The following is a 12,837-nucleotide window of genomic DNA, read 5'->3' as shown; positions in this document are numbered from 1 at the left end:
ATGGCAGAGGAAAGTTGTGAGTAGCTGCACATTAAGATGTATTATTACATGGCATCTATTCAAAGGAATGGCTATTAGCGATGAGTGGTAACGTGTTGTCCATGCATGCTCGGGGGTTATCTTGGGAGTGCTCAGATAGTATATTCGAGTTGCTGCAGCTGCACGTTTTGTGGCGGTAGACAGCCGCAACACACGTGGAGATTGTGGCTCTGCCGTACCTGTGTGTAACAGCACAATTAATAATTAATATTCACGGTTTATCAGTAATTACAAGCCTCATATAACAGGCCCTGCGCTCTTCCTCCAGGACTGCGGTGGTCTGGGTCCCTGGGAGCAGAGGTAATGCTGTAAGGGCATACAGGTTGGTAATAATGTTTTTACAGGACAACATATAATTCTAACCAGATAAACAATATCCATGGGGAGAAACTGTACAAAACACGCCGCCTCCTGAGGCCGTGTAACCTGCTAACAAGAGACGCCATCTCTATGGGAAAAGCTTTCATGTCCTGAAAGAAAACGCCTTCCGTGGAGACGATCACATTACAATGTACTCAGGAAATAATGTACAGGTTAGGAGGCACGTATGCTGGACGACAACCCAGACACTAAACGAGAGCCTGAGACTATAAAAACCCCTGTGTGAGCATAGCCTTAGACTGTGTTCACACTGGAACGGTTTTTGCTCCACAACTGATGTTTATGACAGTTCGCATCTTTCTAATATGTATTTTCCATTGACCCATATCAGTGGCCCCCAACCAGTGACCGGCCTTTGCAATACGACAACTCCAAATATGCCTCCAGCATGCTGGGAATTGTAGTTTGGCAACAGCCTGGCACCTATTTATAATTTACTGTGGCTCATGGGGTTGGTTCAATCTAACAGGTGGCCCTCGCACCAAAAGAGGTTATGCGCCCCCAAGGTTGTCCATCCAAACACATGACCGGGTTCAGATGAGTAAAAAAATGTCTATTATTTAAAAAAAAAATAAAAGAGAATATTTTATCTGTATGGTGTTCCTTATGTGCATTGTTCATGTCTGTATGTCTTTATCGTCTCCATTTTTGCCATATGAATGACATTGTTTTTTTGCATGCGCTCTTTCAAAACATGGATGCATAAAGGGAAATCTGTCAGCAGGTTTTGTTATGTAATCTGACAGCAGTATGATGTAGAGACAGAGACCCTGATTCCTGCAATTTATCACTTAGTTTACTTGGTGCAGCAGTCATGATAGTCACTGTTTCTCTGCAGCAGATCTAGCAAAGCTCAGTTGTTGAGTTGTGTATAACCCCGACCACACCACCTCTTTTTTTTTTTTTCTGCGTACCTTGTGTAATGACTGGAAGCTGTTAATCAGTGCTAGGAGCATGGTTGGACTAATCCATGAGGCAGCTAGTCCTGTATTGATTATCTCCTGCTGATAAAACGCTGATTGTACTGAAACAGCAAACCACAGCCCAGTAAGTGATGCATCACCTTTGCAGCCAATTAACAAACACAGAGGCAGCGGAAGAGATACAACACTGGACTTGGGAGGTTAAATGGAATCTGTCAGCAGGATCAACCCTCCCAAAAGAAATATGTGTATTTTTCTGGAATAAGACATTGGATCGCAGATATCAAGGTATCATTTTATTCACCTTCTTATGACCTACATGCCCATATAGACGGCATAGGAGGGTTGATCCTACTGACAGATTCCCTTTAAGTGTAGCTCAGTTTGCTTTTGCACACATCGCTGATCCTATGGACTAAAATTAGTTGAAAGGGGTCAAATATGAGTGACAAGGATGTCAGTGCTGTTCTACGGAGGCACCGCCAGTGTGTTACCATGTAAAGTGCTTTGGTTGGTAAATTATTATCTAGTGTCCCGGTGGTTCAGCTCTCCTCTCCAGGACATTCCTTCCTATGCTCTCCTTTTTTCATGGCTGGTTTCTAAGCTGCAAAATCCACATTAGAAATATGAGCGATTCGTCTATACAGCTGAACGCTCCACTACAGCTCCTCATAATCGAGGACAGCTCAATTTGTGGAGGACAGACCACTGTGATCGTCCACTCCTGTCTCGAAAGGAACCATAGACCCCTCAGCTTTCTCTAGCTAGCACTACAGGTCATTGCTCCTGAGGATCGCTGGGGGATCCGGCAGTCCGACTCCCACTGATCGGGGAGTAATGAAAAATCCCCACTGACTTATAAAGAGGGCTATATATGTCAGCAAAAACTGGGCTAAAGATGGCATTATCTGTGCCATAAAAATACCAAAATGCCCAATGGCAGAGTAAAATCTACAGTGGTGATCAGATCCTAAGGGAGTGTGCACACGCTGCGGATTCTGCTGCGGATTGGGGTGCGGTTTTGGCCGCTGCGGGTCCGCAGCAGTTTTTGCTGCGGTGTACAGTACCATTATTCCCTATGGGAATAAAAAACCGCAATGCAGACGGTGCGGAATTTTCAGCGCGGTTTTCCTGCGCTTTTGAAACCGCAGAAAGAATTGACATGTCAATTCTTTCTGCGGATTCCGCTGCGGTTTGCCATCTCCTCCATTGTGGCAATGAAAAACCGCAGGGCAAAACCGCAGAGCAATCCGCAGGTAAAACCGCAGGTATTTTGACCTGCAGATTTACCTGCGGATTTTACAAAATCCGCGTGGCCAAATCCGCACCCCAATCCGCAGCGTGTGCACACAGCCTAAGACTACAGAAATCTGGGCAAACCAGTTATAGCAAATTGCTCAGTGAATGGAAAGTTTCTATGTGTGGATGAACTGCAATGTGTAGATGAGTGCCCTGATGACATAACACAGACTGCCATAAACAGCACCTGCCGATTCTGATATGTCTGTGCACTGACAGCAGTGTTAATAAAACGGCTCCAATGGTGAAATGGTCAATTCTGTCTGTGGCTGATTCCTCAAATGGCAAAGTCCTTATACATGTGATCCCTATGGAGAGTGTCAAGAAGATGTAGTGTTACTACTTATAGCTGCTCTTCATTCTTGTATTACAATGTTGCTTAGTTGCTATTCTCCAGCATCTCATAAACAGACCGCCTGACTTAACCCTAAGGATGGCTTTACAGCTGCATTTGAGAATACCAATTATCTCCTCCTAAAACAGAACAAGTAAACAGAATACATGTCCAAAACGGATCAGTTACCGGACAAATGGGAACGGACGCAATGGGGCCCCATTAACTATTGTGGGGTCCGTTATGAGTCAGTTGCAGTATGCAGAACCTTTATTTATGTTCTCTTTCAGAACCATAAAAAGTTCTGCATACGGCGCTTTTTCTGTTCTAAAATTGACACCTAACTCAGAGGGACCCCATAATAATCAGTGGAGAGCCTCTGCTTCTGTTTGCATCAGTTATGCAGCAGATCTGTTCTATACATGAATTATGTTTATCTGTTCCTAGAATGGAGCAGATAATGGGAATTGCAAAATGCAGATGTGAGCTCAGGCTGGCTGCATGACTGACATCTGGTCTACAGTAGTATAGTGATGGGGACACTGATGATTACATGGAGATCATAGAAAGTTTGTGTTGGAAGGGACCTCCGGGGTCATCCTGTTCAACCCCCAGTTCAATGCAGGATTCACTAAACCATCAGATGTCTGTCCAGCCTCTGTTTGAAGACTTCCATTGAAGGAGAACTCACCACCTTTCCTGCCAGCCTGTTCCACTCATTGATCACCCTAAGGCTATGTGCACACGTTAAAGATTTGATTGTGGAAATTTCTGTGCAGTTTCTGCCTCTATTGGCAAAAAACGCAGTTGAAATTTCGCATGGATTTGTAAGCTAAATCTAATATATAAAGCTCAATGTGGATGTGTATGTATGTGTGTATGTCCGGGATTGGCATCCGCACCGTCACAGCTACAGCCACAAAATTTGGCACAGTCACACATCTGAGCCCCAAGAGCGTCATAGGCCATGTTGTGAGGTGAAATTTTAACCCCACGCGTTCCAATTCACCAAACAATTTTGCCCCTATCTACATAATGGGGAAAAAGTGAAAGGAAAAGTGTTGGAGGCAAATTGACAGCTGCTAGATGTGAGCAAGGGGGACTTAAAGAATGAGAGCGATGGCGCCAAACAGTATATACCGTACAGTGGCTAAGGTGGGGCCCTGACATGGGATACTCACCACACACGGGGATATGAACACAACACACACAAAATGCGCCACACACTACCACGTGCTTCAACACATATACCACCCTCAGCACACATTTCACCACACATACACCAACCTCGCCACATAACAGTCGCCACTCAAAACTCACCACTCAAAACTCGCCACGCTGTCCCAGAGCTATTTAAAAGATGAAAAATGAGCTGTGATTGGTTGCTATCAGCAACAGTTTTCTTTGTAGACAGTTGTGGTAACTGAGGCCTGGACTAAAGCATCCGCCAACTCCTGGACAGTCTGTGGCGCAACGTGACGTTGGTGGATGGAGCGAGACATGATGTCCCAGATGTGCTCAATCGGATTCAGGTCTGGGGAACAGGCGGGCCAGTCCATAGCTTCAATGCCTTCATCTTGCAGGAACTGCTGACATACTCCAGCTACATGAGGTCTGGCATTGTCCTGCATTAGGAGGAACCAGGGCCAACCGCACCAGCATATGGTCTCACAAGGGGTCTGAGGATCTAATATTGGTACCTAATGGTAGTCAGGCTACCTCTGGTGAGCACATGGAGGGATGTGCAGCTCTCCAAAGAAATGTCACCCCACACCATTACTGACCCACTGCCAAACCGGTCATGCTGAAGGATGTTGCAGGCAGACGATCGCTCTCCACGGCATCTCCAGACTCTGTCACATGTGCTAAGTGTGAACCTGCTTTCATCTGCGAACAGCACAGGGCGCCAGTGGCGTATTTGCCAATCCTGGTGTTCTGTGGCAAATGCCAAGCGTCCTGCACGGTGTTGGGCTGTGAGCGCAACCCCCATTTGTGGACGTCGGGCCCTCAGACCATCCTCATGGAGTCGGTTTCTAACCATTTGTGCAGACACATGCACATTTGTGGCCTGCTGGAGGTCATTTTGCAGTGCTCCTCCTGTTCCTCCTTGCACAAAGGTGGAGGTAGAGATCCTGCTGCTGGGTTGTTGCCCTCCTACGGCCCCTCCACATCTCCTGATGTACTGGCCTGTCTCCTGGTAGCACCTCCAGCCTCTGGACACTATGCTGACAGACACAGCAAACCTTCTTGCCACAGCTCGCATTCATGTGACATCCTGGATGAGCTGCACTACCTGAGCCACTTGTGTGGGTTGTAGAGTCTGTCTCATGCTGCCACGAGTGTGAAAGCACAACCAACATTCAAAAGTGACCAAAACATCAGCCAGAAAGCATTGGTACTGAGATGTGGTCTGTGGTCCCCACCTGCAGAACCACTCCTTTATTGAGAGTGTCTTGATAACTGCCAATAATTTCCATCTGTTGTCTATTCCATTTGCACAACAGCATGTGATGTAAATACTTATGTCCCCCCAAAAATTGAGAAAAGTATTCAAGGAGTGATACCTTTACCATGTGAAATTGATTGTCAATCAGTTTTGCTTCCTAAGTGGACAGTTTGATTTCATAGAAGTTTGATTTATTTGGAGTTAGATTCTGTTGTTTAAGTGTTCTTTCTTTTTTTGAGCAATGTGTGTGTATATATCAGCCAGATACCCTCATTATAAAACGGTACAGAAAGAGTTAAATAAAGACAGACAGACACACACACACACACACACACTCTGCATGAAACGTAATATCTGTTTATTTAAAAAAAAAAAGAATTGAGTGGGCTCCCGTGTAATTTTCTTAACAAGCTGAGGGCTGATGTTCATATTCTGGGAAGGAGCTGATAGCCATAAAGGCTCACAGATTATTAATATCAGGTCACAGGTGTTTGCTTAGCCTTTACTGGCTAGTTTACAGGGGAACCTAAGAATAAAATTGACATGGGGTCCCCCTATATAATCAAACCAGCAAAGGCTAGGCAGAAAGCTGCGGGCTGATATTAATAGCCTGGGAAGGGGCTATGGATATTGGCACGTCCCCAGGCTAAAAACGTCAGCTCTCAGCCACCCCAGAAATGGAACATCTTAGGCTACTTTCACATTTCAGTTTTTTAGCAACCGGCACGATGCAGTGAAATATGTAAAAACCGGATCCGGCACCGGTTGCCACCGGATCCGTTTTTTTCCCCATAGAGTTTCATTAGTGTCGCATTGCCATGCGTCACGTCCGGCTTTTTTCGGATCCGGCAAAAATTGTCTGTCCGGCGTCTGGAAAAAACGTTCCATGTAACGTTTTTTGCCTGTGCCGGACTGCTTTTTATAACTGCGCATGGCCGGAAGATGTTCCCTGGCATGAATTTTAACTCTGTCTCTCCTCTTCCTTTAATTTGCTGCTCCAGCTCTCTCTCGTCATGCGATGTTCCTTTAAATTTCTGCTCCAGCGTATCCGGCCAAAAGAAGTATCCGGTGTCAGCGTTTTCTGACGGATCCGGTATTGCGACTTTTCACTGCAGGCCGCCGGATTACAAAACCTGAAATGTGAAAGTAGCCTTATAGATGCGCCAATTCTGGCACTTAGCCTCGCTCTTTCCACTTGCCCTGTAGCGGTGGCAAGTGGGGTTCATATTTGTGGGGTTGATGTCACCTTTGTATTGTCAGATGACATCAAGCCCACAGATTAGTAGTGGCGAGGCGTCTATAAGACACCTATGCATTACTAATCCCATAGTTATATGGTAAATAAAGACACAGCCAAAATAAAGTCCTTTATTTGAAATAATCACACAGACTCCTTTATTGAATCTTAATTAACCATACTTATCGAACGCCTAATCCCCGACTCCCTCATCTCCTGCAACAAAAATAAAATAACAAACCAACATATAAAACTCCTTGTCCGATGTAGTCCATTTACCTAGTGTCCCACAACGATCTCACGTGTAGAACAGTCACACTGGGAGATGTGACTACTCTACCCGGCCTCTAGTGATAAACTGACAGGAGACTATCGCTCCCGCAGTGTATTAGCTGATCAGCTCCGGTGCTCTCACTTACCGCACTACCATTGTGTGAGAACTTTCCCACCAGTCTAGGGAAGCTTTTAAATGTAATAATCTCCAGCTCAGGAAAGAGAGGACACACCCCGGCTTGCACAGAATGCAAAAGTACAAAGAAAAAACACAAAAATTGAGCTTAGTTTGAGTTGGTATACATGCAGCACAAACGCATTTTCACATTAGCCATAAATCATATAAACCTACAAGAAACAAAATGATCAAAAACAGCATAAAAGCCATCCCACCATCGAAAAGGTGACTCTGATCGGGACGGTCCTACAATGTTTAATATTAAAAACCTTACCATGTGTCAAAGTTGACCTCAGTGTGTGAATAAGGGCAGACAAAAGGACCGGGTCCCAACCAGTGGACACCAGTCTAGGGAAGCTTTTAAATGTAATATCCAGTCAGGATGTGGCCTCTCTTTCCTGAGATGGAGATTACATTTAAAAGCTTCCCCTGACTGGTGTCCACTGGTTGGGACCTGGTCCTTTTGTCTGCCCTTATTCACACACTGAGGTCAACTTTAATATTAGACAATGTAGGACCGCCCCGATCAGAGTCACCTTTTCGACGGTGGGATGGCTTTTATGCTATTTTTGATCAAAAACAGTATTGCTAAGAACGCTGTGTTATTTAAATGCACTTTTTTATTTTTACTTATTTAGTTACAGCAGAGTTTTTGTTCATTTTGTTTCTTGTAGGTTCCGGGGCATGTGGTGCCTGGAAGAAATCCCTGCCTCCTCTCCTCATTATAATACTACCCCCCTCCGATGCATGTCAATTCTGTCCCCAGAATCCTACGCTCTGCACGCCCTCGGAAATACACACCTCATCCTCCCTTCTGTGGGCCTTGCATTCAGGAATCTTCTTCACAGGCGCCAGCGAGTCACTGTGACCTCAGGTGTGCACGCTGATGATAGTATGCTCTCCCTGCATAGTCATCGCCACGTACACATGGTTCCTAGTGATGACTGTGCAGGTGCGCATATTGGACTTCGCAGTGACTCGCTGGCGTCTGAGCAGAAGATCCCTGACTGCAGTGCCCATAGAAGGGAGGATGAGGTATGTATTTCTGAGGGCGTGCAGAGCGCAGGAATCCGGGGCCATAACTGTCGTGCATGAGAGGGGGGTAGTATTGTAATGAGGAGAGAAGGCAGGGATTTCTTCCAGGCACTGCACGCCCCTGAGCCTGGAAGAAATCATTAGCATAAAGACAGAATATAACATTTCTCAGCAACAAGACCATTAATATGAGGCATACACGGAGGACTAGCTTAACATTTCTATTACCTGTATGCCCGTATTAATAGGTCATATAATTTCCGAGGGGTGACAGATTCCCTTTAAAATGTGGTGCCCAGAACTGGACACAGTGTTCCAGATGAGGCCTGACCAAGGAGAAATAGAGTGGGATAATTCACATGATCTAGACTCTATGCTTCTCTTAATACATCCTAGAACTATGTTTGCTTTTTTTGCTGCGTCATCACACTGTTGACTCATGTGCAGTCTGTGATCTATTAATATACTGTACCCAAGCCTTTTTCACACGTGCTGTTGGTTAGTTCTATTCCTCCCATTCTGTAGATGTAATTTTTGCTTTTCTTGCCTAGATGTAGAATCTTGCATTTCTCCCTGTTAAATACCATTACCATTCTATTAGTTGCTGCCCATTGTTCAGGCTTATCTAGATCTTCCTGAATCCTTTTTCGGTCTTCTCTAGTGTTAGCTATCACACCTAGCTTTGCATTGTCCGCAAATTTGGTTAAGGCCCCGTTACACTAAACGATGCACCAGTGATTCCGACAACGATACGACCTTGTCAGGATCGCTGGTGCATCGCTACATGATCGCTGGTGAGCTGCCAAACAGGAGCTGCGAGCACGCTGGTTTCTAAGGTACACATCAGGTAACTAAGTGACGCGCGACGCTTAGCAACCCGATATTTACCTTAGAAATGTATTTTCTGAGGTTAAAACTGCGGAAGGACCGTTGGAGACATCACAAGCATGTGACCATGACGTCAGCAAAGGTCCTTTATCCTGCAGGAGTCTAGAGCAACTGAAGAGAAGCTGGTAAGTCCTATTGTTACGGTTTGCTGTTGCAAAGAGGAATGTAGAGGAAACCCAGAAGTGGACCCTCTGGGTCACGGCTCCAGAGCCCCCGAGGGCGAGCGCCCAGGTAAGGGTATCAGAAGAAAATGGACTGCAAAAGTTATTGTGCAATTTGTCCTGAGTACGCTGATACCTGATATGTGGGGGGGAACCACTGTTTTGGTGCATCGCAGAGCTCGGAAGGGAAGGAGTGCCGTTTGACTTTTCAATGCAAAATTGACTGGAATTCAGATCGGACGCCATGTCACGTTTGGAGACCCCTGATGTGCCTAAACAGTGGAAAACCCCCACAAGTGACCCCATTTTAGAAACTAGACCCCCCAAGAAACTTATCTAGATATGCAGTGAGAAGTTTGAACCCCCAAGGGCTTCAGAGAAGTTTATAACGCACAGCCGTACAATTAAAAAATCATATTTTTTCCACAAAAATGATCTTTTCACCCCCAAATTTTTATTTTCTCAAGGGTAACAGGACCCCAAAAGTTATTGTGCAATTTGTCCTGAGTACGCTAATACCCCATATGTGGGTGTAAACGACTATTTGGGTGCAAGGCAGAGCTCGGAAGGGAAGCAGCGCCATTTGACTTTTTTGGCTGGAATTGAGATCGGACGCCATATCGCGTTTGGAAAGCCCCTGATGTGCCAAAACAGTGGAAACCCCCCACAAATGACACCATTTTGGAAACTAGACCCCCACAAGGAACTTATCTAGATGTGTGGTGAGAACTTGAACCCCCAAGGGCGTGGAAATAAAAAAATTATATTTTTTCCACAAACATGATCTTTTAGTCCCCAAATTTTTTTATTTTACCAAGGGTAACAGGAGAAATTGGACACCAAAAGTTGTTGTCCAATTTGTCCTGAGTACGCTGATACCCCATATGTGGGAGAAAACTACTGTATGGGCACACGTCGGGGTTTGGAAGGGAAGTAGTGACGTTTTGGAATGCAGACTTTGATGGAATGGTCTGCGGGGGTCATGTCGCGTTTGGAGAGCCTCTGATGTGCCTAAACTGTTGAAACCCCCCGCAATTGACTCCATTTTGGAAACTAGACCCCCCCCCCCAAGGATGTGTGGTGAGCACTTTGAACCCCCCAAGTGCTTCACAGAAGTTTATAACGTAGAGCCATAAAAAAATCATATTTTTTTTCCACAAAAATTGATATTTTTGCCCCCAATTTTTTAATTTTCCCAAGGGTAACAGGAGAAATTGGACCCCAAAAGTTGTTGTGCAATTTGTCCTGAGTAGGCTGATACTCCATATGTGGGGATAAAACACTGTTTGGGCGCATGGCAGAGCTTGGAAGGGAAGGAGCACCGTTTGACTTTTTTAACGCAGAATTGGCTGGAATTGAGATCAGACGCCATGTTGCATTTGGAGAGCACCTGATGTGCCTAAACAGTGGAAACCCCCCAATTCTAACTCCAACCCTAACCCCAACACACCCCTAACCCTAATGGGAAAATGGAAATAAATACATTTTTTTTTTTTTAATTATTATTTTTCCCTAACTAAGGGGGTGATAACGGGGGTTTGATTTACTATTTATGGTGGGTTTTTATGTTTGGCAGCTGTCATACGCTAAAAGACGCTATTTATTGTAAAAAAAAAGTTTTTGCATCACCACAATTTGAAAGCTATAATTTTTACATATTTTGACCCACCGAGTCATATGAGGTCATATTTTTTGCGGGATGAGTTGACGTTTTTATTGGTACCATTTTCGGGCACGTAACATTTTTTGATCTTTTTTTTTTTTTTCCGACGCAGAATGAACAAAAACCAGCATTTCATGAATTTCTTTTGGGGGGTGCGTTTACACCATTCCGCCTGTGGTAAAATTGATAAAGCGGGTTAATTCGATTCAGTACGATAACAGTGATACCTCATTTATGTCCTTTTTTTATGTTTTGGTGGTTTTATGCAATGAAAACAATTTTATATAAAAAATAATTATTTTTGCATTGCTTTATTCTGCGAGCTAAGACTTTTTACCTTTTCTCTGATGACGCTGTGTGGCAGCTCTTTTTTTGCGGGACAAGATGACGTTTTCAACGGTACCATGGTTATTTATATCCGTCTTTTTGATCGCGCGTTATTCCACTTTTTGTTCGGCGAAATGATGATAAAGCATTGTTTTTTGCTTTTTTATTTTTTAAGGGGTTCACTACAGGGGTTAACTAGAGGGACAGTTTTATAGGGCGGGTCGTTACGGACGCGGCGATACTAAATATGTGTACTTTTAATTGTTTTTGACTTCCAAAAAATGAATTAGGGAATTTTTTTTATTTATTTAGCGATGTTGTGTGTTTTTTTTTACTTTATTACATTGTCCCGGGGGGGCATCACTATAATGTGTCAGATCGCTGATCTGACACATTACACAGCGCTGTGTCAGATCAATGATCTGACAGGCGATGCAGCAGGTTTCCTCGTGCCTGCTCTCTGCAGGCACTGAAGAAGCTGCCTACCTGCGGAAGGAGACCGTCGGCGTAGTGTAGGGTTCGAGCAGGCTCACATTATGCAGTGACGAGACACGAGACTGAATGTGGTGTGAAATAAACTTTTATAAATTTCAAGCCGCAAGGGCTAAACTGTTTCAACAAAAAGGGGTAACACCTATTTGTCCTCGCAGGGACTCGGGAAACAACGTACAAACTAAGGGTCCTTATTTCTCTATATTGCACTTAGCCTTCCGGGAGTCGCTCGAGTTCACGGATACGACCACTCAGGGATTGCAGATGAGGCTGCCTTGTAATCCACGATTTACCGGACGGACTTGGGCTCGTCCGGCCCTGAAGAAACCAGAACGGTGGGGCGCAGCAGGCCCTGAAGAAAATTGGAACGATGGGGCGCAACAGGCCCTGAAGAAACTGTATGGTGGGGCGCAACGGGCCCTGAAGAAAACTGGAACGATGGGGCGCTGCAGGCCCTGAAGAAAACTGAACGGTGGGGGGCAACAAGCCCTGAAGAAAACTGGTACGATGGGGCGCAACAAGCCCTGAAGAAAGCGATGCCGGTGGGGCGCAACAGGCCCTGAAGAAAACTATGCCGGTGGGGCGCAACAGGCCCTGAAGTACGCAATGCCGGTGGGGCGCAACAGGCCCTGAAGAAAGCGATGATGGTGGCGCGCGGTGATGACGCAGTTCCCCAGTTCACCTGTAGCCGTCCTTTATTAAGGAGTCGCTCCCAAAGCCGGGGTAGTGGCCCTTTAATCTCGCCTAAGACGAGGTGGCGTATCTTCAGGCTGGTGACGGCCGGGTCGGCGTAGTGGGGGAAGGCTGGGGGTAAGTGTCCATGCCTCTGTGGCCTGGTTACGTGTACTCACGGCCACAACCTGAGGTAAAGTCCCTCTCCCACAAAGGCCGGGGGCAGCGGGGATGATTCTCTGAGAACGGGGGCGGGGAGCAGTCTCCGGTAACAGTCTCTCACGTATCTCTTGTCGGACAATGCGCAGTTTTCTTCCCACAGGCTCCTGTCGGTGCCCCTGCAAGTCACCCTGCCTCCTGCTTTTTCTCTCGCTCTCTCCCAACTGCCACCTCAGGGTGCCCCTGCTCCTTGTGTCCTAGCCCCGCCCCCTGTTGCCCTGACAACTTCAGTCGCATGTCTCCCTTTGTAATCCCCCTGGTGTGGTTCCT

The 12,837-nt window shown here is 45.7% G+C and overlaps 1 protein-coding gene across 4 annotated transcripts in view; it reads right to left on the bottom strand.

Moving 5' to 3' along the window:
- Window positions 1–12,837, bottom strand: part of QRICH2 (glutamine rich 2) — a 115,334-nt gene that overhangs the window by 39,031 nt on the left and 63,466 nt on the right. The window contains exon 1 of one of the 4 annotated variants that reach the window (XM_073563165.1): window positions 1,335–1,459. The exons of the other annotated variants lie outside the window; for them this stretch is intronic. Within the exon in view, the coding sequence (XP_073419266.1) occupies window positions 1,335–1,376 (42 nt within the window). The 5' untranslated portion in view covers window positions 1,377–1,459. Of the gene's footprint in view, window positions 1–1,334; window positions 1,460–12,837 lie in introns of those variants that run through there. 4 annotated transcript variants of the gene reach the window in all.

Source organism: Dendrobates tinctorius, unplaced genomic scaffold, assembly GCF_039654945.1.
Source record: "Dendrobates tinctorius isolate UK_male_01 unplaced genomic scaffold, ASM3965494v1 ptg000383l, whole genome shotgun sequence".
Taxonomy (NCBI): Eukaryota; Metazoa; Chordata; class Amphibia; order Anura; family Dendrobatidae; genus Dendrobates; species Dendrobates tinctorius.
This window is presented reverse-complemented; position numbering and strand designations above follow the sequence as displayed.